The following is a 27,421-nucleotide window of genomic DNA, read 5'->3' on the forward strand; positions in this document are numbered from 1 at the left end:
TTATCATCAAGTCTTACCATTTATTTCTGTATGGGGTTAAACAAGAGCAGAGAGGCCTCTGCCCCACAATGCAACAAAACAGAAAGCAGTACAAATACAGAGACTCTCACCGAACACAGAGGCAGGAGTAAGAGGGAGGGTAGAGACAACTGAATCATAGCCGGGTAAAGGAGGAAGGGATGGGGGACTACTAAGAAACCAGCTTGGAGACTCAGTCATAGGGACTAGTGCAAGAAAGTCCTACTCATGAAGCACAGTGTAGAAAATGGCAGAAGAAAGCTGCCCGGCTCTGCTGCCTGTGATGGAGGGCAGGGGCAGCCGGAGAGGTGGTGGAATATTGGGGCGGTGGGGCGGATGGGGGCAGTCAAATGACTTTGAGGTGGAGTGTGGTGCCCCTTTCCCCTGCCACTGGGCAAGGCCTTGGGCTGGTCTGAGCCAGGGGTCTCCTGGGCACTTGGTGAGGGGGAAGAGAGGATGGGAGTCTCCAAGGGTCCATTCCCTGGGGCCACATGGTCCCCCTTTACTTCCCAGTCCCTTTTCCCCTCCTGAGGATGCAGGAGTTAGAAGGCAGTACCTAGGGTCTCTCTGGAGCCCAAGCACCTGCCCCTTCACTTACACATAAGCATGTCCGGAAAGGAGCCAGCACCTCTTCCCCTTCCCAGCTGAAAAGAGCACTCTAGGGATGGAGTATGTGGCCGGGCCCAAAGTGCTGAGGCCCAAACAGAGGAGTGTGTGGGCAGGGCCCAGCGTGGGGGAACAGCCTGTGAGAAATGAGAAAACTGGCAAGGAAAGACTCCCCAGGCTCACGAAGCCGATTTGGGACCCAGCTGAGGCCCATGCATGAATGATTCCCTCTCCTAGGGAGGCCTCCCATTCATCCCTAAGCCGACCAAGGGCAGCTCTCCCCTCCCCATCATCCTCTGGGTTTCACTCTAATGCAGCTCCAGGCCCACCCCTCCCTTTACTCACGAGCATCACATCCTAGAAGGACACAGGCCCTTCTGGCACTGAAAGCCCCCTGGCCTGCCCCAGAAACACAGTTCTGTCTCCCTTTCTTGTTGGCTCTTATTGGCTTTTAGATGTCCCAGGAAACCTGCCCTCCCCCAGCAGACCAGGGAAAAGCTAATGATTCCCCCCAAGGGGCACTTGATGTCTCTTCTCTCGTCCTGCCCTCTAGCCAGACTAAACATTCCAAGTCTCTCAGCCAAGAGATGACACCACATTGTCTTTAGTCAAAGGGTCCTCTTGCCAGTCTCTGGACTTTCTCCAGCAAGGGATGGGGGTAACTGGAGCAGGGTACCCTGCTACAGGGTAAAAAGGAGTCTGGTTGTTCCACAGCTGGGATAGTAACCCATGGGGTCAGGGATGGGAAAGGATGAATACTCTTTGGTAGGCTGGGGACAGGGACAGGGCAGGGATGGGGGAGGCTCATCTCTGGAGAGTTCTGGGGAAATTCCACCAGGTTCTCCTTCATGGAGGCCTGGGCTTGGACAAGATTGGGGAGTATGGAGGACCCAGGCCAGGCCTGACCCACTTGGGCTTAAGTCCCTCCTCCCCATGGAGATTGGAAATGGAAACATCTTTGGCCCCAAGGCCAAGATCTCCAGGGCAAGAGCGGCCCTTGGGAGTATGTGCACCTTCTGTAAGATATGGCCCTTCAGACAGCAGCAGTCTAACCACATGCCCTCGGCCTTCCGTTTCAAGGCCCAATAACTCAGTTCCTGTGCTTTTCCTCTTGCTCCTTATGCAACTCTCTCTTTGAGAGAGAAATCTCTTTGATTTGGGGAGCAGCTCTTGAGCCTGCCTCAACACTAACCGCCCACCTCTCCAAAGCCAGGTGGCAGTTGCCCATTTGGCCATCTCTCCAAGCCCTCTGTTCACATTTCTCCTCTTCTCTCGCCTTCCCTGTCTTCACTCTCTCTTACCACTCATTCTGTACCCCACTCCTATCCCCCATTGCCTAGGGTGGTGGGGCACAGCTTAACTGGGGCCCCGACATAGCTGCAACTGTGAACACCTCATCTCTCAGCCTAGTGCTTCACCTGTGATGGCCCCAGGTGGGGCAAGGTGCACTGAAGTGGCAGGAGGGCCATTGCACTGTCTGCCGTCGCCTGTAGGGATATGGGCAGGAGGGAATTAAGGATCCTGGCAACAAAAGGAATGTGGAGGGGGTGAAAGAGCTTCTCCCCTCTGGGCCCCTCAACATTCCCTGCAGGGCCGAGGCTGGGTGAGCAGCCTCATTCCCTGGGGTCAGGGCTCTTGGCAGCGGTGGGCATTTCCAGCCCCCACTCCCCCCCTTTGTTTGCTAAGCCCCATAGATGGGGTCTTGGGAGGGGGCACCTGCTACTCCTGCCTTTTTCTCCCGGATGAGTTTTTCAGCTCCCTGGGGCCCTCTGGCCGTTCTGTTGGAGCTGCTTTTGGGGTGGGGGTAGGTTGGGGGTGATGTGTAGTCCCCCATTTCCCCCCGCTCCCCACCTGGTTCTATACCTCCCATGGGAGGAGCCCCCTCCCTCCCACCTAGGGGGGCTGGAGCTGTCAGTGTGTGGTGGAGGTCTGTTCTCCCTCCCTACTGTCACTCTTCCTGTGTCAGGCCCTCCTCTAGGGCAGGCAGTGTCTCCAGCCCCAGTCCCCCACCACCCTGGTTGCTGGAGAAGGACACCATGGTATGGAGGAGCATGAGAACAAGGACACAGAGCCGAATCCTGCTGGGGCTGAGGCGGGAACCCCCAGAGACCGGCAGCAGGGAGGGCTTGTGGCTGACGCGGCCTGGGAGGTCATGGCGGGGGTGGTAGTGGTGGTACTGTTGGTGGTAGTGGTGGAAATAGGAGTGGTGGAATTGCTGGTGGTGGGTTTTGGGGGCCTCAGGCTCCTTGAACTTCTTCTTCTCCGACTCACAGGAGACCCACTGCACGTCACAGCACTTGGTTTCCGGCCGCTTTGGTGAAGTATCCAGCAACCCTGCCAATGGATAAGGAAGGTGTGGTGGGGTGCTCAGGGGGCTGATGGCTATGCCTTAACCTAGAGAGGAGATTTTCAAAGCTCGGACTGCTTGGGGAGCCCTATCCAAGACTCCTTTCCCCCCGGCCCCCAGCACATTCCCTTTCTGAGCCTTCTCTCCTGGGCACCCCAGCCAGCTTCTCTAGAGTGACTCCCTGGCTGGGCATGTTATGGATAGAGATGGACACTCTGGTCTTTCTCCCTATTCCAACCTGGGGACCTCGCTGCTCACTCCTCCAGCCACTGGCCTTCTTCTAAACTGACTACCCTGTTGTCCTCCCTGCTCCCACCCCCCCTGGCCTGGTGCCTGCCTTGGGCCCCCAGCCTCCGCCCTCTTCCCCAGTGCCCTGCCTTTACCTGTACAGATAAAGCCAGGTAGCCCTCCGTACACCATTTCCTCATTGTCAGGGAGTATAAAGGGGCACCGGGTCTGCACCTCCAGGCAGTATTGCTTGCAGGGCACCCAGCGCTGGCATTCCTGCTGGGTCACGCTGAAGTATTCTGAGCACAGCCAGGCCTTGTAGACAGCCTGTGGGAAGAGGAAAGAGCATCAGCCCACGTGCCAGCCCCTTCCCACCTCAGAGGAGAGGGATGGGAGGGCGGACTTGTGGTCTTTCAACAGGGCCTCACCAAACTAACCCAAGGATCCAGGGGCTAGAGAAGAAGGGTTTGGGTCAAGGCCACTACATCCTACCCTAAGATCTCCCCTCTTACAGTCCAGACTCCCGAGTACCCCGGTCTGTAGTCATCCAAGACTCAGAATTTATTTGTTGGCAAAAATCCCCAAATTACTCCCATGTCAGAGCTGGAAGGAGCCTTACCAATCATCCCACCCAATCCTATCATTTTACACTTGGTTCAAAGAGGTGTCCCGACTTGTCTGAGGTTACCTGTATATAATGTAATGAGGCAAATTTCAGTTCTGTATAAATTCAGTGAACATTTCTTTGGCTGATGGTGTTGAGGTTTTAAATTCAAGAAAGAAATAAAAAGAATAATCCTTGCTCTACCTCATCAGGGTGTTGTGCGGATCAAATGATATGGCACGTATGAAAATGTTTTGTAAGCTGTAAAGTGCAACACAAATGTGAATGATTATTTTTAATAAAAATAGGAATCTGCCTTGCCAGGCACCACAACTGCCTTTGAGCTCTACTTAATCCATGCTCTGTCCTGTTGGCTTCAGCTCTGGTACAGAGCAGACATCATGGGAATTGCCACATTTCATTTGGAATCTTTGCTTTGGAGTTTCACTTCATGGGTATACTTCCTGTTTCTCATCTAGCCCAGCCCTACCGGGCACTGGGTCCTAGTTAAGAAAGGTTCCCTGCTCCATACTCTTTGGCTATCATCAAGCCCAGGGTTTCTTAACAGTGACATTACTGACATTCTGGGTGGGATCATTGTTTGTTGTGGGTGCTGTCCTGTGCATGGTACAATACTGAGCAGCGTCCCTGGCCTCTACCTACTAGATGCTGGCAGCAATTCTCTCCCTTCACCCATTATGACAACCAAAAATATGTATATATATATATCTCCAGCCATTGTCAAATGTCCTCTGGGGGCAAAATTGTCTCCCACTGAGAACCACTGATCTAGCTGCTTGCTACTCAAAGTGTGGACCTGGACCAGCAGCAGCACCATCACCATCACCTAGGAGCTTGTGAGAAATACAGACTCTCAGGCCCCAGCCCCAGTTTGCCAAGTCACCATCTGCATTTTAACAATATGCCCACATGACTCTCATGCATGGGATTGATTAGAGCCCTGCTTGCATCCAGCCCTGGTATCTGCAGGGGAACCTTCTAGGTTCATAGTTGTTCCTCACAGTAATGGTTCTCAGATGTCAGTGTGCTTCAGAATCCCCTGGGGCATTGGTTAAATATGCAGATGGCTCCCTCCATTTCAGCTTCAAGAGGACTGAGGTGGGCTTAAGAATCTGCATTTTTGAACCAGGGTCCAGGTCATTTGGCTGCAGAAGGCCCTTTGACCACACTCTGGGCAACATGGTCTTAGAAGCACTTTCAATTTAAACATTTTCACTAAACTACAAATAACTCCACCGTGAACATGGACTTTGATAATGCAGTCCCACACTGGCCTTGTCCGAAGCAGGGGGTGGTAGTGGGTTGTGGTACAAATCGATCCCCCGAGGAACAAAGCATCGCTTGGGACTTTGGTATCTTACAGGCATCTCAAATTTAACATGCTCTAAATTTTAAAATGTAGTTCTTAATTTTTTTATCCCAAATCTGCTGTCACCTTCAAGTCTTGACCATTTCAGTAAGTGCCACGAAGCCTATGTGTCAGCCTTTATTTCTCTTTCCCTGTACCCCCACATCCAGTCCATCAGCAGGGCATGCCAATTCTAGCTCCACATCCACACCTCTGTGCAGGCCATTATCATGTCTCACCTGGGTGACAGCCTGCTCTCTAGCCTCCCCACCTGTGCTGTGGCTCTTTCCAATCCACTGTCCACACAGGAATAGCAGTGGTCTCAAAATGCAATCAAATCATGTTACTCTCTTGCTTTAAACCCTTCAGTGCATTTAGACTAAAACCCAAACTTCTGATCACAGATTTCAGGCCCTTGCGTAACTTTGCTCCTGTGTCTCTCTCCAACCTCATTTTCCATCTCTCCCTTCAAGCTCATCATGCTCTACAAACAGAGGTTTTCTTTCTTTTCCTTGAACATACCCTAGTTCTTCCCACCTTAGGGCCTTGGCACATGCTGCTCTCTTGGCCTAGAATTCTCTTCCCCCTACTTTTGGCATAGCTGGGTCCTTCTCATCTTTCAAGTCTCAATTTAAGTGTCACTTCCTCAAAGAGGATCTCCCTGACCACTCCCACTAGAGGATGCCACCCTCATAATCCTCTCTTTTCCTTAATTGTTTCTTCACCACAAATATTAGTTTGTCTGCTACCTTGTTTTGTTTCTCTGTCAACCCCTTAAATTAAAATGTGAGTAGCGTGTAAGCAGACATGGTGTTGTCTTATTAACCACTGTTGATTTAATGAACAGGAAAAGTAAATGAGGACATGTCCCTACTCTCATGGAAATAACTTGGGTCTATGGCATATGATCTATACTCTAGGAGAGGGCAAACCATGGACCATTGGAGGGAAGCAAGCAGAGAAGCCAGAAAAGATTTCGGTGAGGGGAGAATAGTTGAGCTTGGATTCAAAGTAGGATTTTAGATGGGAAAGTAGAGACAAGGCAAAAGGGCATTCCAGGCTGCAGCAACCACTTAGGCAAAGGCATGGAGGCCAGCGATGCATGGTGTGTTAAGAGAACAGAGAACAGTTCTCTGTGAGTGGAATGGAAAGGGTACCAATCTCCTGTTCGTGGATGTTTATTTCCAAGTATTCACTATTATGAATAATCCTCCAGTGAACATCTCTGTAGACACATCTCTTACACACCTGTGTTAAATTTTATTTATATAAATTCCTAAATATGAAATTATTGGGATAAACGATATGTGCAAAGGAATGAGAAGGGTGTCAAAGGAGAGTAAATGGAATGGGTGAAAATAAGAAGCAGAGTAAGAGAGAAATGGAGGGGGAGAGAGGGAATTAGGGGGTACAAGAGAGTAGCAGTGGGGTAAGGGGTAAAAGACAGGAGGTGTGCAGGAAAGAGAGGGTGTGAAAGAGTGGGGTAGAGGGCAGGGAATGTTGGGAATAGTGGGAGTAGGAAAGAATAGGGTTGGGGAGAAAGAGCCAGGGAATAAGCAGCGTGGAGGGTATGAGGGAGGTGAGGGGTAAGAGAATGTGATGAGGGTGAGAGGAGACAACGGGTAAACAAGAGTAGGGACCTAAGAGAGGGTGAAATGGGGGTGAGAGGGGCTGTTAAGAGGAGGGGGTAAGAAAAGGGAGTAAGCGAGACAGGGTAAGAGCAATCAAGGGGTGGATTAGGAGGAATAAGCGTGGATGAGAAACATGGGAATATAAGAAAGCAGGGGTAAGAAAGAGAGATAAGAGAACACAGGACAGGTAAGAGAAACAAACAGAAGTAAGACAAGAAAGAACATGAAATCATAAGAGCTAAGGGTCCCAGTACCTCAAAGGCCCCTGCCTCCACCTTTTGGGCCCCAGAGTGCCAAGATGAGTCTCTGTCCACAGTCTCTGCCCCAACTTCTGCAGCCTAGACCCAGAAACTGCCTCACTCTCACCCCAAAATTTGTGGAATCGCCCCCACCCCTCACCCTGCATCCATCAGTGGCTCAGAGGCCCATGTGGGATTCTCCCTGGGCTCTTCCAGGTCAGTGCTCCTGTTCCTAGGTAAGGAGGCCCTAGTGGAGTCCCTGCCCTCCTCCCAGGCAACTGCAACTAGCCCAGTAACAGGCTATGGTGGCTGGGCACTCCCTTCATCTGCTCCTACAGGGAGGGAGGAAGGGAGGGAGGCAGGAAAGGTGGGGGAGGGGAGGGGATGGTCTGACAGTGGGAGTGTGGCCTTTCTCCTTAATTAGACGACCCCCCTCAGTCCCCACACCCCCAGCCAGAGTCACCATGGCAACAAGTGGGTGAGCAGATTGCTTGGGGAGGACACCAGGCCTGTGGGTGGCGAGGCAGGAACAGGCAAGGAGCTAATGAGGGGAATGGAGGAAGAAGAGCAACACGGGGCTCAGAGGTAATCCAATTCCTGGGCTCCACCGACAGCTGGCTGAGGCCATTGCTGGCCCTCATGCTTCACAGGTGGCCTGGGGTCCTTCTCAGGTGAAAGGTCTAGCTCTCAGTGCTACAGCCTGGGCAACAAGCCTGACTTAGACTTTGCAGCCTGATCCTTAGATGGGCCTAGGTAGCTTGCCCTGTCGCATCAGTGTTAGGACTGAGCCAGAGAGGCGGGTTGTTTGGGCAGTCACAGGGGCCTGGACACTCATCTACAAGGAGGGAAAGAGCCAGGAGGGTCAGGCGTAGGAGAGCTGTGGGGCTTGCTGGAGGTGGGGCACGCAGGGAAGGGAAGAAATATCTCAACCAGGTAATAATAGTCAGTTGGGAGACCAGTGGAGCTGGTCTCCAGCTTCTCAACTCTGGCTGCATATTAGAATCACTCAGAGAGCTTTCAAAAAATACTCCTGCCTGGCTCACATCACACCTCAGACCAAGCAAGGCAGAATCCTTGTGGGTGGAGCCTGCACATCTGTAGTTTTTCAAAACACCTCAGGCAATCTCAGTGTGCAGCCACAGTTGAGAACCATCAGTTTAGTCCTACTTCATCATTTTACAGATGGGAAAACTGAGGCTCAGAAAGGGGTGAAGGGCTTGTTTACAGCCACATAAAATAGTGGCAGAGGGAGGAGCTTGAAACCTGGTTTTTCTACTCCAACTCTAGGGTTTTTCCTACTGAATGATCCTACCAGCAACTGTGAATTCAAAACTCAGGGGGCAGGACACAGGCACGGGTAGGGGAGGAGAGCTGAGGAGAACCAGGCCTGCTCTGGGCTGTCAGGCTCTTCACACTCCAGCCCTGGCAGAAGCAGCTTCCCCATCATGCCCTGTCCTAGACCCTTGAGGTGGCAGCAGGGGATGGGTGGGGTGGGAAGCCTTGGCCTGGCAGTGCCCTCCTTTCCCCACCTCAGTCGGGCCACTGCTGGGCTCAATCAAGTTCTGGCTGCTACAGCCCAGTTGCTATGGGAACTGGGAGGGGAAGGAAGCAGGGAGTAACTAGAGGGAACACCAATTAACCCAAAAAGGAAGCTAGGAAGGCTGTCCCCCCTCCTCCCAGCTGGGCTGCGGAGCCACTCCTGAGATGGGTGGGGTGAGGTGAGGGGGATCCCCACCCCTCCTGGGCTCTGCAGTTGCCAGTTTAGGGAGAAGTGGGAGGAGCTAGAGAGCCTCACCCTCTGGCTCCCTGGCTAGGGCATTCTCATCCCTACTCTCCTCTAGAAGGAACTGCTTGAATGCACACTTTCACACCCCAAAGCCACGACTTGGGGCCAGAGGGTTTAGAAAATGGAGGCCTTTCTGAACTCCTTGCTTTTGGGGCTAGAAAGCCCTCCATGGAGGAAAGCTTCAGTTCTTGACAACCAGGAAGTAAGCAGTTTCCTCCTTGGTTTCTAACTTGCTTCCCTCCCTAGGGCCTATTTCCCCATCCAAATCCTCCCTGTAGATGTTCACTTCATGGCTGCTTGTCTTCTTAATGTACCCCTGGGCCCCTTGGCCACAAGCTGCAGCTGCAGAGCTTGTGGAGGCAATACAGCAATGTGAGCTGGGCTTGGGGATGAAGCCGTGGTACACCCCACCCCCAGATTTTACCCATGGGGAAACTGAGACCCAAAGAAGGGGACTGGCTTAGCCAAGTCAGATGGATCCAAGAAATCAACTACAAGCCATGGTGAGAAGGGAAGTACCCTGACTGCTAACCTGATGCCTCTTTGCACGGCACCCATCAGCACACATAGAATCGTGTGAGGGACCCCTTGGGCGGGGTCTGAAAAGAGCCAAGTGCTCCTACTCCCAACTCTGGGCTTTCAAAGAGTTGTATCAGAACAGCATAAGGTCAAAATCAGTCACCCCAACCAGAGGAAAGAGATCATGGATGTAACTCTCGGGACAGCAATAGTTCATCGAGACTGGCAGAGTCAGACTGGGATTAGAGGCATTACAGGACAAATCCAGGTGGATGATGGGGTTTTATTTAAGTGGCTGTAAAAATAAGCACCAGCTGTCCTGCTTCTCAGACATAGCAGTCATGAGTCAAAGTGGCCTGGCCTGGCCTGAGGGAAAGGCAAGAGAGATGGTTGGAGAGGTGGGTGAGAACCTAGACTCAACACAGTTCGAGAGGGCCCTTGCACCTCCAACCAAGCCTCTTATTTCATCCGCTCAAAGTCCAGTGACTGGGTGGGCCAGGCCTGGAAGGGGGGTGGCCTGATGTAGAAGTAGTGTCCCTAATGCAGGGGCAGCTCTGAAGGGGCCTAGATGGTCCGTGTCAATCAGGTGAGCAGAGGAGGCCAGTTCATGACTGCTCCAGAATGGAAGGGGTCATGAGAATCATCACTCCACCACTCCAACATCACTGCCAAGCACTGTCCAGCTTCTGATAATAAACCTTGTCACGGGCAGCTCACTCTCTCCCAGGACAGCCCAGATCTTTGGGCAACTCTAGAAGTTAAAGGAGTTCTTCCTTCTTTTGAGCTGAGATAATGCCTCCCTGGGTCTTCACTCATGGCACTTAGCTCTTCTGGTGCCATACAGAACAGTCACCTTCCTCTCCCCCATGACAGCCTTGCAGGTATTTGCAGACATCTCTGAATCTGGTTTTCTCATTCATTTGCTCATGCGAACACTTCCTGAACATCTTCTGAGTGCCTGGCATTGTGTTGGGAGCTACAGATAATAGAGATGAGTAAGAGAAGATTCCTGTCTTCAAGGAGCAAGGGAGACAACTATGTGAATCAATCATTACAAGTCACTATGAGAAGTAATACAGATGGTCCCTGACTTATGATGGTTCAACTTTACAGTTTTTGACTTTGTGATGGTGTGAAAATAAGATGCATTCAGTGGAAACAATATTTTGAGTACCTATACAATCATTCTGTCTTTCACTTTTAGCACAGTATTTAATAATTACAAGAGATATTCAATACTTTATTATAAAACATGCTTTGTGTTAGATGATTTTGCCCAACTCTAGGCTAATGTAAGTGTTCTGAGCACATTTAAGGTAGGCTAGGCCAAGCTATGATGTTCAGTAAGTTAGGTGTATTAAATGCAGGTTTGACTTACAATATTTTCAACTTACAATGGGTTTATTAGTCAATCGTATGTCAAGGAGCATCCGTATCTAGTAGGTACAGTGGTAGCATAAAGGGAGGAGTGATCAATTGTGTTTTGAAGGCTGAAGAACAGAAAAATGTCTCCATCTGGGAGAGGCTTGAGTTAGGGCTTGGAAAAATGAGTAGATGTTCACTAGGTGGAACAGGGAGAGAATAAGTGCATTTCAAGCATAGAAATCAGCAGGCACAAAGGCCTGGAGGTGTGAAATAGTGCTGGGCTAAGACACTATAGGTAGTTCAGCGTAGTTAGAGGGTACAAAGTGGGGCATAATGAGAAATGAGGCTGCAGAAGAGGCCATGATAAACTCTGGAACCTGAGGAGGAGCTGGGCTTCATCCTATAGGCAATAAAGAGTCTTCAATGGGTTTTAAATAATTGCTTATTTAAAGATTGCTTACCACTTCTGTGACTAACTTTTCAGACTTCTGTCCAACGTATGGATGATGTAGTGTAGTCATCAAGACTGGAGGCAGGGAGACAAGTTAGGAGACTACTGCAACAATCTGAGTGAGAGACAATGAGGACCTCAACTAAGGCAGTAGCAGCAGAATTAAGAAATGGGGAGAAAGGGATGGATGTGAGAAGAGATGTTAAACAGGTGGAATCAATAGGATTACTTAAGGATGTAGGGAATACGGGGGAGGGAGGGGAGTCCAGGATGACTACCAGGCTTCTGGCTTGGGTAGCTGGATGAATAGAAGCTTCATTTATTAAAGAAGGGAAAACAGAAGGAGGAGAAGACTTGAAAGTGAAGATTAATTCAGTTTTTGGTCATGTTGACTTTGAAGTATATGTGGGTCAGCTAGGTAAAAATGTCAAGGAGACAGTTGGACACAATAGTCTGAACTCAGGAGGGTCTGTATAAAGGTTTGGGAGTCATCAGGAGTTAAGGGGTTAGTCACTAGGAACACAGTAGGACTACAATTTTCCATACCCTCTGAAGTTAGGCATGGCCTATGACATACTTTGGTCAATGAAATGTGAGTTGAAGTGACATGGATCACTTCTGAGGAGGAGATTTAAGAGCTGGTACATGATTTGCCACGCTCTCTTTCCTCCAATGCTGACTGCGGAAGCAGTGTTGAGATGGACCCTTTACTACCCTGGGTCTTTTGGTGACTATCATGAGCAGGTGTGCCCTGCTGATCTATTTTGGACATGTATCATGAGCAAGAAATAACCATTTGTTTTGTTAAGCCTCAAATATTTGGGGGTTGCTTGTTACCAGAGCCTAACCTAGCTCACGCTGACTGAAAACAGTGATAGTGGAAGCCTAGAAATCAGATAGTATTGCCTAGGGAGAGTGGATAGGGAGAGAAAGAGATCAACAGTAGATCCCTAGAAAATACTAACATTTAAGTGGCAGGTGGAAGAAGGTAATCATATGAAGGTAGAGGCTGGTTTAAGAGATTGGAGGAGAAACAGAAGAGGGTGGCATTCTGCAAATTACGAGAGGAGAGAATTTCAAAGAACAGGAAGTAGTCAGCAGATAAGGATTTAGATGGGAACACATTGGTTTGGGGAATTAAGGGGCAGTCTTATTATGTTGAGAGCAGTTTCAGCGGAACAGTGGGCGCAGAAACCACACTGTAGTAAATTGAAAAGCAATTGTGAGGGAAGAAAAATGGAGATAGCTATGTGTAGACTACTCTTTCAAGAAGCCAAGCATCTCCAGTTTTTTCAACTATTTCAAGGGATGTGGTTTCCAGTCCTTTCTTCTATCCTGGTTTTTCACATTCAGATGAATCCATTTTTCTGTGTCCTTTGCAACTGAACACAATCCTCAGATAGGGTTTATCAACACAAACTGAAGTAGTGGCATCAGTCCTCTTGTCCTAGCAACTGCTTCTGTTAATGCAGCCTAAGATCACATTTGCTCTCTGGGGGACTGTATCATATTCTGGAAACTCATTGGGGACAGAGAAGGAAAGGCCTGCCTGGAGTGTGGGACATTCTAGATCAAAGTCCTAAGACAGAGCCCAAGCCTTTTGGTGAGACATCTAAATGAACTAAATACCCATGAGACTGTAGGCTTCCTGAGGGCAGGGACTATATCTTGCTCATCTGTGTAGTGCTCTCAGGGTCTCACGTGGAGATGGGTTCCCAAGTAGAGGAGGTATACACATGGAGGTGCTTGCCAAGTATTTGAAAATCAAGCCTCCAGCAACGAGCTCAAATTGGAACAGGGTGGAGAGCTCCAAGAAAAAAGTGAAAATAATGGGTTATGACTGTGTTTGAATGAGATTTTATAGCTCTGATGCAGAAACTGGGGATGCATTAGCAAAAAATCATAGAACACTAAGCAAACAGAAAAAAAGAGGCAATTATTAACTCCAGGAAAACAAGATGACCAAGGAAGGAAATGTAATCACAGTATTTGACATGACACAGCTATGAACAATATTTGTAATCCTAATAATGTAAACATGGAATATTGTTAAAAGCAGAAATTGTGATTTGCCAATACTGAGTGTATGGGGGAAGGGGAAGCATGTGTGTGTATATATAGTGCTGCTGGTAGTAAAAGAGCTAAATCCTCTTCTAATCAAATTTTAAAAGTCAACAGATATTTAAAACAGAAAAATCAAGAAACAGCATATTGACATGCCATTTACAAATGTGGAGGTAAATATCAGAAGAAACAGCCAAAAGAATCTCAAGTGTTTAACTCTGAAGAGTGAGGCTTAGGGGTGTGTATGTGTACACACACACATATACACATATGTATATATATATGTGTAACTTGCAAATGCCTTTTAAATTATGAACATATATTACTTTGATAAAATTAAAATTAAATAAAAAATAAACTGATCTGCAGCCATGAACCTCAAAAACAACAAAACAAAATCCCCAAGACTTGACCTGACCAACCTCGCCAGACTCAGCCCACACTGCCCTGCCCTGGATCATCAACTCCATCACCACTGTCTGGGCCATGGGCTTAAGCCAGGGAAGCGAGAGTTAATGAGGGGTCCCATAGCTAAAGAGAGGAACTAAGGTGAGAGGAGGGGAGCTTTGGGAGCTTCTGGGCATAGTGGTTGTGTAGGTCACCACAGGAATGGTGCCAGTGTGACAGTGACAACCAAGGTTTCCATTGAGCTGCACGCCTGTTTGCCCACACAGCTAGACCTCGGCCCAAGCTAGGAAACAATCTCCAGCCTTCTGTAGGGATCACCATAAAACCAGCTCCTTTTCCCTGCCTTACCTCCTTCCCCAAATGCCATGCCTGGCTAGCTAGATGAGAGGCTGGGGAGAACAGGGACTTGATCAAAGGTGACTGTCAGCTGTGCTTGATCTTTGGTGATGAGGTAAATCAAGGACTTTGGAGTCCTTCCATCTTCCTCTCTGCCTTCTCCCTCTCCCATCTAAGCATGTCTTTGTGCTCTCACTCACTAGAATCTCTCCAGTTGCCTTCTGGCTCCTAATCCTCCACTCTCACTCCAGACACTTTGCCTCCTTCTCTCAAACTGCCTTTCCCTGCTCCTAAGTAGCCCACCCCAGTATTGTCAATCTCAACTGGGTGTTAAGCAGTCATTTAGATTAAACACATCTAATTAAGGTGAGAACAATAATAACTACCATTTATTAAGTTCTTCCTATATGCCAGACTCTGTTCTAAGCACCTGACCCTGACATTTATTAACTCATTGAATCCTTACAATTACCCCCCGAAGAGGAGACAGACCTTTACAGATGAGGACAGAGAGGTCCAAAGAGTTTGAATAACTTGCCCAAGGCTCACAGCCAATAATAATAATAATAATAATAATAATAATAATAATAATAATAATAATGGTGGCTAGTGTTTCTTGAGTACTTTCCATTTTGCAGGCACTGTGCTCTTAAGAGATTAGCATGCTTTACGTCATTTAAGCCTCATAATGACCCTATTTCTTAGTTCCAAGGCAAGGAAAGTGAGGTTCCAAAAAAGATTAAAGAATATGTTCAAGGTCTCAGCAACTATTGTACAGAGAAGACAGATTTCAAACTGGAACCTGAAGCCAGGTTTACCTGGACTTCAATGCCCAAGCTCTCATATACCATACTACCCTTGGGATGGTCCCTTCAATGCACTATCACCACTGAAGCTTGTTACTCAAACAAATCTCTTTTTGATGGAATTTCAGGTCAAGTTAGGGAGATTTCCAGGTCTGGATCGGGTTGGGGAGGGGATTTTCTAAAATCATTCTATTCAGTCCATTCCCCATATGAGTAAGATTTTCTTCTTAAGTGGATGTGGGGTGAAGAGCATTGGGATAATAGGGGCTACAAACGATAATTTCTACTTCCCTATCAAAGTACTCTGTTCCCTCTTTCCTCTAAACACACACATATACACACATACACTACCTCCTGGGAGATGAAGGTGTTAAAAGAGGCAAACACTGCTTTGCTTCTTCCATACCCACCAGCTTCCTACCCAGAGCCTGAGGCTCACTATTCCTGCTCTAATCTTTGGCAATTGGTAAAAGGAGGGCAAGATGTCTCCAGTAGAAAGGTTTTCTTGCCTTAAGGCATGAGTTCTCCTGTCCCAGGTCCTACTTCGGGGGGCTTCTGGAATAGCCTTGCTAGAAGACTGTAATGTCAGAGTCCATTCCTTCAGAAAGTCTCAGGGCAGCTATAAACTCCACCTAATTGCTCCTTCTCCCCAGCTTATTCCATAAATGCTCTTCATCAAGAAGGTTTGCTCCAGCCAGATGGAGCTGGGTTCAGATTCTGGCTCTGCCACTATCTGTGTGAGCTTGGACAAGTTACCTGTCAGGAGGCAGGGACTCTCCCACTAATTTTCTATATGACTGTGAGAAAGGCACTTTCACTTTCTGGGCCTCAATTTGGATCCAAGAAGATGGTCCCTATGGAGCAAACATGTATGATGAGAAGATAGGGTCAACAAACTTTAAACTGAAACAGACCTGCAGTCCAAATCTCTGGTCTGCTCTTACCAGTTACAATACCTCAGGCAAGTTACCTGACTTCCCTGATTCACACTTTCCTCGTCTGCAAAATAGAGATAATAAAAGTATCTACTTTTACTTTTCTGTAAATGATGTCTGTAAAGTAACAAGCACAAAGCTTTATCTGTAGTATAATTATACCAGCACAGATTGGGTGGTACCATTGCCTGCTGCCATTTAAATCCTAGCTCAACTCTTACTGGCTGGATGACGTTGAGCTAGTCATTTAACCTCTCTGAGACTGTCTTCTCCTCTGTAAAAGGGAGATAATATACATGCACTTCACAAGGCAGATGTAAGAATTAAGTAACATAAAGGACATAAAATGGCTGGGATAGTTCCCTTCCTTCCCCTTCCTTCCTTTCCGTTCTAAGATGCAAATAACAAACGAAAAAAAAAATCTGCCACAAATGTGATCAGAAAACGGTTAATATCACTAATGTATATAAAAGAGCACATACAAATCAGTAAGAAAAACACAAAACATGAAAAGACAATTCACAAAATAGGTGATACAAATGGCCTATAAATAAGAAAAGCAAATGTCTGACCTAAGGAATGCAAATGAAAAGTCAATGCTGTACCATTTTTCAACTATCAAATAAGTAAAGCTTTAAAGACATGTTAGCCGATATTGGAAAAATATGCTAAATTAGTCTTCCGCTTTTGGTGAAGGTATAAACCAGAATAATCTAGTAATTTGAAAGAAATTTGGTAATGTATGTCAAGAGCCTTAAAAAGGTTAACACTCTTTGATTCTGTAAGTCTAGTGCCAAAAGAAACTTCATCCTGTAGAATTAATGTTTATGCTCTAATTTGTATGCAAAACAAAGGAAAGAGAAAGTCATTTTGTGTGTAGGTGTTCATGTAAGCGTAGAGAGAGGGGTAGAAGAACACACTCCAAATTGTTAACATTGGTGACCTCAGGGCAGTGGGCCTGGGAGGGGAGTAAATAGGAGGATTATTAATGGTTTTCTTTATGAGACAGGGTCTCGCTCTGTTTTCCGAGCTAGAGTGCAGTGGCATCATCATAGCTCACAGCAACCTCAAACTCCTGGGCTCAAGCCATCCTCCTGCCTCAGACTCCCACTAGCTGGGACTACGGGCATGCGCCACCCCACTGGCTATTTATTTTTTATTCTTTTGTAGAGATGGGTCTCACTATTGTCCAGGTTGGTCTTGAACTCCTGGCCTCAAGCAATCCTCCTGCCTCGGCCTCCTAAAGTGCTAGGATTATAGGTGTGAGCCACCCCGCCTAGCCATTAATGTTTTCTTTATAAACCTCTGTATTGTTAGATTTGGTACAATGAGCATGCATTATTGTGGTTTTAAAAACTCAGCATAGTAGAGAAATAAGGAAAAAAGGATTTGAGATAGCATTTATTGGTAAAAGAGAACTGTAGCTCTGACACAGATTTATGAACAAAGATATTCATCACAGCATTTTTTTATAATAGTAAAAAGTTGGAAGTAACATAAATATCTATCAGTAGAGGACTAATTAAGTAAATTACATTACATTCATGTGATGGAATATTGTACACTCATCAATAATGATGTTTATAAATATTTAATTACATGGAAAGATACTCGGTTTAACAATAAGTTAAAAAGGGTAAAGTAAAAAAACTGTATGATTTCAACTACACAAAAATATATAGTCACACCCATTAGGATGGCTATTATCAAAAACACCCAGAAAATAACAAGCATTGGCAAGGATATAGAGAAATGGGAGCTTTTGTGCACTGCTGGTATGTATGTAAAATGGTGCAGAATGTATAATGTAAAATGCAATGTAATGTAAAATGGTGCAGCCACTGTGGAAAACAGGATGGCAGTTCTTCAAAAAGTTAAACATAGAATTACTCTATGATCTGGCATTTCTATTCCTAGGTATAAGCCCAAAAGAATCGAAAACAAGGACTCAAACAAATACTTGTACACCAATGTTCATAGCAGCATTGTTCACAATAGTCAAAAGGTAGAAATAACCTAAATATCCACCAACAAATGAAAGGATAAGCAAAATGTGGCATAGACATACAATGGAATATTATTCAGCCATAAAAAGGAAAGAAGCACTGACACATGCTACAATAGGGATAAACTTTGGAAATATCATGTTAAGTGAAGTAAGCCAGACACAAAAGGACAAATGGTGTATGACTCCACTTATATGAGGTACCTAGTCAAATTCATAGAGACAGAAAATAGAATAGTGGTTATCAGGGGCTGGAGGGAGGGAGGAATAGGGAGTTATTGTTTAATGGGTACAGAGTTTCTGTTTGGGAAGATGAAAATGTTTTAGAAATGGATAGTGGTGATGGTTGTACAATGCTGCAAATGTACTTAATTCCACTGACTTATACACTTTAAAATACTTGAATTAGTAAATTTTATGTTATGTATATTTTATCACAATAAGAAAACTAAGTGTCTCTGGGAAGTTTTTCCTGTTATCCCTCTATTTTCCAAAATTTCTCAAAGACCTTTTTTCTGTAATTGTAAAAAAAGATTTTAAAGGATTCTGAGTCTATAATAATCCTGAAGGATTAACTTGGTTGGAAATTTTAGTTGAGTTCAACACTAAACAGACATGTTCACCTTTCACAGATTAGATAGGTAGCCATGCTATCTGCTTAAAACCAAATAAGACAGAGAACACTGGTAACACCCACCACCATCAAATGGCCCTCTCTGGCAGAACTTGGTGGGCTGGTACTTCCTTCAATTCCCAAGAGAAGCTGAGGTGTCCAAGGCCAGGGGCTCACCAAAACCCTGGCATGGGAGCCAGGCATCCAAAAAAGCCAAGGCCAGGCCTCAAGAGGCTCTGGGCTGACAAAGCCTCCTCACTGCATTCACTTTCCCTTCCAACTCTACCAGCATAGGCAAGGATTTAGAGAAATTGTACATGCTGGAGTGAAGTGGATGTCGGGGCCAGGGGCTCAGGCCTACATTAGGCCTGCTTAGGGCACCTTCTCCCCTCCTGTCCTGGTTGATCCCTCCAACAGATTGGGGCTGAGAATGTAACAGTCATACCTCCCCCCCAGGCAAGATGAGCCCAGCTCCTCCCATCTCCTTTGCAGAACTTGTAGAAAAAGGAGGGAAAAAACACCTCCCTTCTTCCTATTGCTATCCCAGGAGGATACCAGTGATTGTCACTGGGTCTCAAGGACAAGAGGCTGGGATATTGAACAAAGAGGATGTTGGTGGGTCCTCACTTTGGATATGGGCCACTTCAGGGGGCCCCAAAAGTGCCAATAGGCTCTGCTGGACCTCCTCTCCAGTCTGCCCAACTTCCCATCCCTCAGCCTCTCAGCAGCCAGCTGGGCACTGCCTCTGACAGCTGGAGGAGATTATTAACATTTTCTTTATACATCTGTGCACTGAGGAAAGAACAGACAGACCTGGGTTTGTATCCCAGCCCTCCCATGTTTTGGCTATGTGGCCTGGATAGCTCATTGCCCTCACTGAGCCTCAGTTGTCTCATTTGTAAAATGGGGATCATGATAGTGCCTGCTTACTAGGATGACTGTCAGGATTAAATGAGTTCATGAACATATATAAAGCCCCTGGCATCTCCTAGGCACTCAAAAGCTTGTAGTTTTCTTCTTTCCTTTCCCTTTCTTAGCCCTTTCTTCTTTGGAGCCAGTTGGCCTCATCTTCTGGCCCAGAGACTTGTGGCTCAAGTTCCAGCTCCTTTCTTCAGAATCCATTCGAGCAGGAGCTTTGGCCCCGGCAGTTCCTGTCACTCCACAGTAACTCCTTCCCTCCCCAGGGCCAGCTACAGCTCACCTGACGCCCTTGTTCTCCCTTCTAAGCACCTACCGGGCTGAAGGTCTCAAAAAATCGAGGCTTTTCTGAACCCCCTCTTATGCCCAGGGAGAAGAGGCTGATCCAGCCTCCCTGGCCTCTTGCACACATTGTGGTCTGCATGCCTGTAACCACAGGAGTGAGAACATACCCATTCCCCAGAGACCCACAAGGCTAGCACTGGACAAGGTGCTTCTGAGGGCCCAAATTTGTCCCCAGAAGCAGAGGCTGCCCCTGGGCTTTTGGCAAACACTGGCAGCTGGAGTCTGCATGTGGCTGAGAAGTGAGCTGGGGAGGGCAAGTTTGATGTCCGGTCTGCATGGCACACAGCAGGTAAACAGCCTCAGAGGGTGGGGATACAAAAGAACTGCCCTGAAGGAAAAGTTTTTCCAGGGCAAACTCCCACCTCTGAGTCTGAGCTGTCGGCCTACATCCCCATCCACATGTAAAAGAGTGGATGACCCTTACTCTGAGGTACTGACATCTGTGGAGGGGACCGGCATATACCCATATGGCTTAGAAGTACCCTCTCATGCTTATGAAGTGTTCAGAGATCTCTGACTCTCCTTTAATCTCAGTCCCATGCACTGTCTTCCCTCTCCTCACCCTCACCTCCACCAGGTTCAGCAGACTTTTCCAGCCAGATCATGATACTGGGTGGGAGGCTGCTGGGCTCCCTTCCTCCACCTAACTCCCCCTTCTCCCACCTTCAGGAGATACCAGTATATCCTCCCTGGAGGTTCCCGTTGCTATGGTGACTATAGTAGTCAGGCAGCAGCCTGCGGGAAGGATGGGAAGTGGCCATGAAGAAGACTAGGAGATGTGTGTCTATGTCAACGTGTGTCTGAGTATGTGTGTATGCACACACGTACATGTCTACCCTGAATGGGGAAGAGAGAGGGGAGAAGGGCCAGGAGGAAGGATGGGGAGAAAAGAGGTAGAGTGTGAGTGGGGTGTGAGGGATGCCAGATGTGAGGGACATGGAGGCCAGAAAAGGGGGTGGGGTCTAGGGGAAAGGTTGGGAGTGGGTGAGGTGGGAGATGGCAGGTTGGGGGAGTGGAGTGGGACAGGAGCAACTGAAAGAGAGGAGCAGGGTGGGGAGTGGGGCAAAGGGTTGGGGTGGTAAGGAGTGGAGGTAACTGTTGGGAGGAGCATGGGTCGCAGGAGTATAGGTATAAGGACAAGGATTAGAGAGTGAGGTGTGGGTGTGGTTTGGGAAGGGTCTAGGGTGATAAGTAGAAGACTGGGAAGGTTGTGGGGTCCTTGGCATGTGAATGGGGATTGGGTTTGGGCTAAAATGTGGGAGGAACATAGGGGTTGTGATGGGGGTGGGTCAGGATGGGAGTGAGAGTTCTGGCGAGGTGTAGGCAGCAGGAAGCCACTTTCCCATTCCCATGTTTCCTTGTCGTAGACATAAACAGTGCTTCCTCTCTGTCCCTGCTCCAGGATTCCCAGTTCCTACCCCTTCCCAAAACCCCATGCTCACATTCCTTGGTGATTAGGAGATGAACTTCTGTGGATCTGGAGGCTCCTCCCCAGGGCAGGCTTTGCCATGGTTCGCAGGAGGCCGCTTATTGACTGCCTCCTCTTTCCTCCAGCCCCAAACAGGGACCAGGGTACACTCTCTGGTCCCAAGAGCCCTGGGATAGGGAGGCTGCTTGTGGGGCACTGCTTGTGGGGCACTGCTTCCTGCCTGCCAGACCGGATGACAGTAGGGACCACTGGCTAACTTGAGGGTCCTACCCTTTGCCCAGTGCTCTGAGCTCCCTGCTCTCAGCACCCCTCATCTCCAGCGTTAGCCTGCGAGTCCTGCTTGGCAGGAAAGCTGTGGCAGGTGGGAGGAGAGAGGAAGGCAGTGAGGCAGAAACAGCTGCCAGCCGGCGTGGAGGAAGAGCAGGGCCCCAGCGGGTACGGGCAGAAGGCGAGGCACTGGCTCTGGCAGCCCCCCACCCCCTCTCCATGTGTGGGTGTTAGGCCCAACATCCTTCCACAGCCCTCCCCATACAATGCTGCTGTTCAGGGAGAAGACTCTGTTCACAGGCCTAAACTCTGGGCTGACAAAGACCTCAGAAGTCACCTGGTCCAACTCCGCCCATCAGCTGGTGTTAGCCTCCACAGCGTATCCCCCAGGGGTCTGTCTGTACTGTGCCAGGCATTTCCTAGAAGCAAGAGCTCACTTCCTCCTAAGGCAGTCTGTTCCTTCTTTGGAAGGAAAAAACTTAACTGAGCAACTCTGATGTGTCAGGCCTAGGTACTGTACAGACTTCTCATTAATAATGACCTCACAGGGCTGGTATGAATTAGCCCCATATTACAGATGAGAAAAATGAGGCTCAAAGATTTGAAGGCTCTACCTCAAGGTCACACAGGTAATAAATAAAGGAGCTAGGTTTCAACCTAGGATTTTCTAACTACAAAGTCCCTCTGGGGCCAAGAAGGACGTGCTTCTTTGTACCACGACAACTCTTCTGAGATGGGAAGTCAGAGACCACATCCTCCCGAGTCTCCTCTTCTCCAAGTGAAACAGTTCCTTCAACTGTCTCCAGGAGAACTTGGGTTCCAGCCTCCTTCTCAGCCCAGTCAGTGTGAGACCCAGAACCAAACATATAGTCTGCCAGGTAGGTTTGGGCCAATCCAGAATAGAGCAAAACTATCACATCCTTCCTTGGCACTAACCTTTATTAATGTGGCCCTATGGCTGGTAAGAGAGCAGAGAACTGCCCCTCCTTTGGGCCTCTATCCCCTCTTGGATCAAGAGCTATGAGAGAAGAGGCCAGAGTTTTGCTCCCATCTCTACTGCTCCCCTCAATCTGAATGTTCCGAATTGAGAGTGGGAAAGAGGCAATCAGAATGAGGCAGGAGCATGGCGGGGTTGGGAGGATGGAGAGCCATGGGGCAGCAAGGTGGTTGTCCAGTAACCCGAGGCAGGGCCAAGAGAGCCAAGGCGGGGAGTAGGGCCTGGGGGTGCACAGGGAGATAAGAGAGGGGTGGGACATAACCCCAGGAGTTCGGAGAGGCCAGAGTGAAGATGGGCATTGGCCTGCCTAAGTTAACATCACTCTGCTTTTCGAGAGGAAGTCAGTCGCACATTAAGGAAATGTTGCAGCTGGTACTAAATTGGGAGGTGTCACAGGCAGCAGTGAGGACAGGTATGATTCGTGGGGCCCTATGTGGCCTGAAACAGGGGCAGACATTGCAAAGGCAGAGAACAGGGTTTCTAGGGCCACCCAGGAAGGATCTTAGGCACTCAGGACAGAGACCTGGGGACCGGGGTTCACCCAGCTCTGGGTCAGAGGCTCCAAGCTGGCTTCCAGAAGCAGAGGAAGCCTGCTCATCCCGGCCTGGGGCTGTGGGCTCTCCACTCAGGAGAAGCTCTGAGGGTGGGGCATCTCCCAGGGATCTCATTTGGGGTAGGGGCTGGACAGGAGGACTTGGCGCCTCGGAACTGGCTAGGGGATCGGCAAAGAAGGACTGTGAGGGAGGTGGGGTGAGGGGCTGAGGAGAGAGGGAATTGCGGGGAGGGGAGCAGGGCTGTTTTTTCCCTTATTGCTCGTAATACAGCTAGATTTGAGAGCCCTGCGTGTCCAGGTCTCAGTTGAGGGAGAGAGCATTGAAAGATGGGTGGGAAAGACAGGAAGAAAGCTGTGGAGATGGCACTGCCCTTCTGCCAGCACAGCAGGCAGCAAGAGAGCAGGAGGAATTCGCTTGCTCGCTGGAGAGAGACAGACAAGGAAACAAAGGAGAGGAGGGAGGGCCGTTGGGAACTTGAAGGGAGGCCATGGCAAAAGCATGGGCTTAGCACCAAAACACGCAGGGTGGAGTCCTGGCACTCCTGCTCATTAGCTGAGTGACCTTAGGGCAAACTGCTCGATTCCCCTGCACCTCAGTTTCCTCATCTGTAAAGTGGGGATAATGGTGCTAGTATTCCAAGCTCCCTGATCTCATAACATATATGAGAGGGGTTGAAAACCCTAAGCATTACATCAACGTCAAATGTTATATTCTTCTTACAAAATACTATCAGCTACCTCTTCCCACTTAAGTCTCACAAAAGACCCAGGATGTGGGAAGAGCAAGGATTATTGTCCCTGTTTTACAAATAAGGAAATGAAAGCTTAGAGAAGTGAAGTGACTTGACCAAGGTCATACCACTAACAAGTCGTAGAGGTGATAAAGCCTCCTGAATCAGAGAGATCAGATGTCTTTCTCCTACATCAAACTGCTTGGTAAAAACAATCAACATAAGAGATTATTATTTAGAGCAGGATCAGACAGAGCTTGGAGCCAACTGTAATATGGAGAAAACCCCATGGAAAAGTTGTGGCGTGGCTCTCATTCATACTGGTGTCTGAGAAATAAACTAGTCAGGGCTATGGGGCTGGATGGAGGGCCACAAAAGACAGACATCCTTTATTCCATCTGCTTGTGGATTACATCCCTCTGCTCCCACTGAGTACATGTGTCTGTGGCTGACATCCAGGGTATGTGTCTTTATCTCTATATGACTAAATGTGTCCTTTTTCATGTGACAGTACTTCTGCCTGTGTGTCTCTGACACTGTGAGATGTGCGTGTGTGTGACACAGTGTCTGCTTCTATGACACTGTTTGTGGGTGTGACGACCTCTCTGTATCTCTGTGTGACTTTGCCCGGGGTGGTGGTGGTGGTGGTGGTGTATGGCAGTGTGTGTGTGTGTCTATCTGTCTGTACACCTTTAAGAAGTGGAATATCTCATTTGGTAGTGTGAGTGAGGCAGTGAGTCAGCTGAGGCTGAGGGAGGCGGGAGGGAGACTGCTAGGTTACGAGAACAGGAAAAAGGAGAAGGAGAAAGTGGAGTCAGGAGCAAGGAGCTACCCCTTTCCTCCCTAACCCTCTTCCCCAAATCCCTATGGAGTCCACCAAAAGCATGGAAACGTTGCAGAAGTATACAGGGGCCATGCTGGATGGAAAGGGGCACTTTCCACCCCTCCCCAAAGCCTTGGAGGGAGATGAGCTCGGCAAGGAGACAATTGTCTCCCTTTCCAGCTCTTGGCCCCAGCTCGAGGATGTGTGAGGCCACTACCCCACCTGGTCTCCTTGTCATTTGACCCTTTGACCTTGCTGTTCTCTTTTTTCTCAAAGGCATGCCACCTGGCCAGGCTGGGCAAGCAGAGCAGTAGCATCAGGTCCCAAATGTCTGCAGCCCCCACCCACACACTGTCCAGAACAGCCCTGCTGAGGGTCAAGAAGTTTCTCAACACTCAGCTCTTCCCTGGACAGGGCCCATTCTGCAGCTGCCTCACCTCTCCTGTCCCTAGGAGCCAGAAAGCCAGCTTTGCCTCCATTGCCACCCTGGGGCACTGGGAAGGCACTGGGAGTTTTATAATGCACCAACATCCAGTGGCCCTCCCACCAGCCACAGTACCCTGTTCTCAGCTCCTTCCTCTGTCAGGGGAGAGGAGCTTGCAAGTTCCCTCCTTGGAAGAAGACAGGCACTCTGGGGCTACACCTGTCTTGGCTCTGGCCAGCCACCTCAGGTCACATAAGGTCAACAAACAGTGTGATGTGCCCCACGACCAGGAGTACCCCTCCTCTCACCCATTGGCAGGAGCCAAAGAGTGAGGATTGGGTTGCCAAATATTCTTCCTCCTGCCTCTGGCCTTTCTGCTGCACCAGCCAGTCCCAGGACTTTCAATTCCAGCCCAGGAAAGGACGGGGCACAGCTGGATGTGGGTGGAGGCTGGGGGAGCACAATCCCTCCTGCTACCCCTTTGCCAGCCCAGGGCCCCGTGGCCCCTCCCTCCTCATGCGGGGGCGGGGCGTCAGGAAGCCTCAGCCCCTAAGGTGCTCAAACCCTGAATTAATAGAAGTTGGCCAGGTGATTACTTGACCTGAATCTCTGAGGCCCCTTCTCTAGGGAGGGTCCTACGATGGCACTGGTAGTGCTGCACTGGAAACGGTAGGAGTGACGGGATGGGTAGAGAGGGAGTCCTCCTTTTTCCATCCCGGTCCCAATGCCACCGATGCCGCTGCCCAGGCAGCTGTAGCGGCCGCGGACGCCAATCCCTACCTTACAGCCTTTCGTGCAGGACCGGATTGAGTACTCTTCTGCCTGTAAGTATTTATGCAGCACGAGGTCGAACTCGTCATATTTTTCCTGAGCATGTCGGTCCAGCCGCTGGTACGCCTCGATACAGTTGCTACACGCCTCCCAGGCCCCGGAACCTGGGCTGGCCACCACGGCCAGCAGATCCCCCAGCAGGGTGTCCAGGCTGCAGTCCAGGCTGTCGGGGCGGTCCATCCCCAGCAGCAAGTCCCAGACCGTGTAGGTGTCGCAAAAGGAGAGAGTGAAGTTCCGAAAGTGGCCTTTGAGCAAGTTTTTTTTGGCGGTGGGGAACTCGGCCGGGCCACGGGAAGGGGAGTCAGGGGGCCGCAGAGGGGGGGCCGGGGTAGTCGGTTCGAAAAGTCTCTGCAAAGATTGCAATTTGGTGCAAGCTGCGTCCAGCCCCGTGGGCTCTGGGACGCCGCCGCAGACCGGCCCGGAGCCGGCGGCGGGGGCGGCTTTGGTCAGGTTGCTGTATCTCGGGCCGCAGGTGCCCGGGGGCGCGCTGGGCTCGCCGGGCGACGGCGGCGGCAGCGGCAGCACCGCGCGAGGAGGCACCCGCTGCCGCTCACGGCCGGCCCCCCAGGGCGGCCGCATGGCGCTGCTCAGCTCCCTGGCCCGGGGCCGGGCCCCCGCGCACAGCCACAGATGGTCAGCGAGCAGCACGGTGAAGAAGAGCAGGGACGCCAGGGACAGTCGCCATCGCTGCGCCCGCTCGGAGTCGGCGCAAGGTTTGTCGCTCGGCCTGGGAGCCCAGCAGCAGCAGCAGCAGCAGATAGTCAGCGCGGCGGCGTCTTTTCCGGGCCACATCCAAGCGCCCCTGAACATATTTCAGGGGTGTCCGGGCTGGAGGGAGTAGGCAGGCGCGAGGCCGGACGGCCGTCTGGGGCGGGCGGGCGGGCTGCGCGCCGCTCCGCGCTCTTCGGCGCCGTCCAGGCTCTACCTCGGGGGCTGCATGGTGAGGCAGGCCGGCTGGCCCGGGGCCCCACTCAGGCCGGAGTCGCGGGGCGCTCTCGTGCCGTCCCCGCGCCGCTCCCGCGCTCCCTAGCTCTCAGCCCGGGCGCCGCCGCCCGGCCCGCTAGGCGCTGCCCGGCGTCCCGGCGGGGGGCGGTGCGGGGCACTGGGGCGGTGGCGGCTGCGGCGGCGCCGCACTCCTCATATTGTCGGGTCCCTCAGATGCCCTCCGCTCCGCGCTACTTCATTCCGCGCCGGCAGCCGCCTGGCTCGCACTCTGTTCCGGCCGTCTCGGGTCGGCGCAGCTCTGCGCCCCTCAGCGCCGCCGTGCGGGCCCCGCCGCCGCGCTCCGCTCCTCTCCGCTCCCCTCGCCCCCCGCCGCTCCACTCCCGCCCGTCCTCCCGCAGCCCGCTCCGCGCCGCTCCCTGCCTCGCTCGCGCCCTCCTAGGCCGGCCAGCCGGTCCGCTGCCCGGCCCTTCGGGCTTCGCTCGCGCTCCGGCCGTTCGCCGGGGCCGGTCCCGGGCCGGCTCTGCTCCGGCTCCGCACCCGCTGCTCCCGGAGTTCCGGCTCGGGCGGGCCACCTGGCTCCCGGCAGCGCCACAGGCGCCGGACGCGGACACCGGGCTTTACTTAGTGCGCCTCTCGCTTCCGCCTCTCGTTCACACCGCTGTGGCGGCCGCCGAGCGGCACGGCCCCGTGGCTCCCGCTGGCCATGCCCCCTCAGTCTGTCGCCATCTTCCGCTGTGCGGAGAACACCTTGAGAGCCCGTGTGCGAGTGTGTTTGGGGGGGAGCGGGGCGGAGAAAGAGGCACCGAGAGGAGGAGGGAGCAGGACTGG

General features: G+C 50.3%; 1 protein-coding gene across 1 annotated transcript; it reads right to left on the bottom strand.

The window, feature by feature from the left end:
• Positions 1 to 27,421, bottom strand: NALF2 (NALCN channel auxiliary factor 2). The gene is made up of 3 exons (XM_045537596.1): positions 25,598 to 27,421; positions 3,355 to 3,526; positions 1 to 2,958 (listed from the first exon to the last, which is right to left on the bottom strand). Exons 1-3 carry the CDS (start codon positions 26,456 to 26,458, stop codon positions 2,573 to 2,575), a joined length of 1,419 nt encoding a protein of 472 aa, XP_045393552.1. The 5' UTR covers positions 26,459 to 27,421; the 3' UTR covers positions 1 to 2,572.

This window comes from Lemur catta, chromosome X (assembly GCF_020740605.2).
Source record: "Lemur catta isolate mLemCat1 chromosome X, mLemCat1.pri, whole genome shotgun sequence".
NCBI lineage: Eukaryota > Metazoa > Chordata > Mammalia > Primates > Lemuridae > Lemur > Lemur catta.

Coding starts and splice junctions, on each gene's coding strand:
- NALF2 (XM_045537596.1), bottom strand. CDS start 26,458: ATGTTCAGGGGCGCTTGGATGTGGCCCGGAAAAGACGCCGCCGCGCTG. Junction 3,527..25,597: donor CCTGCACGAAAGGCTGTAAG/GTAGGGATTGGC, acceptor CTCTTCCCACAG/GCTGTCTACAAGGCCTGGCT. Junction 2,959..3,354: donor ACCTGGCTTTATCTGTACAG/GTAAAGGCAGGG, acceptor ATCCATTGGCAG/GGTTGCTGGATACTTCACCA.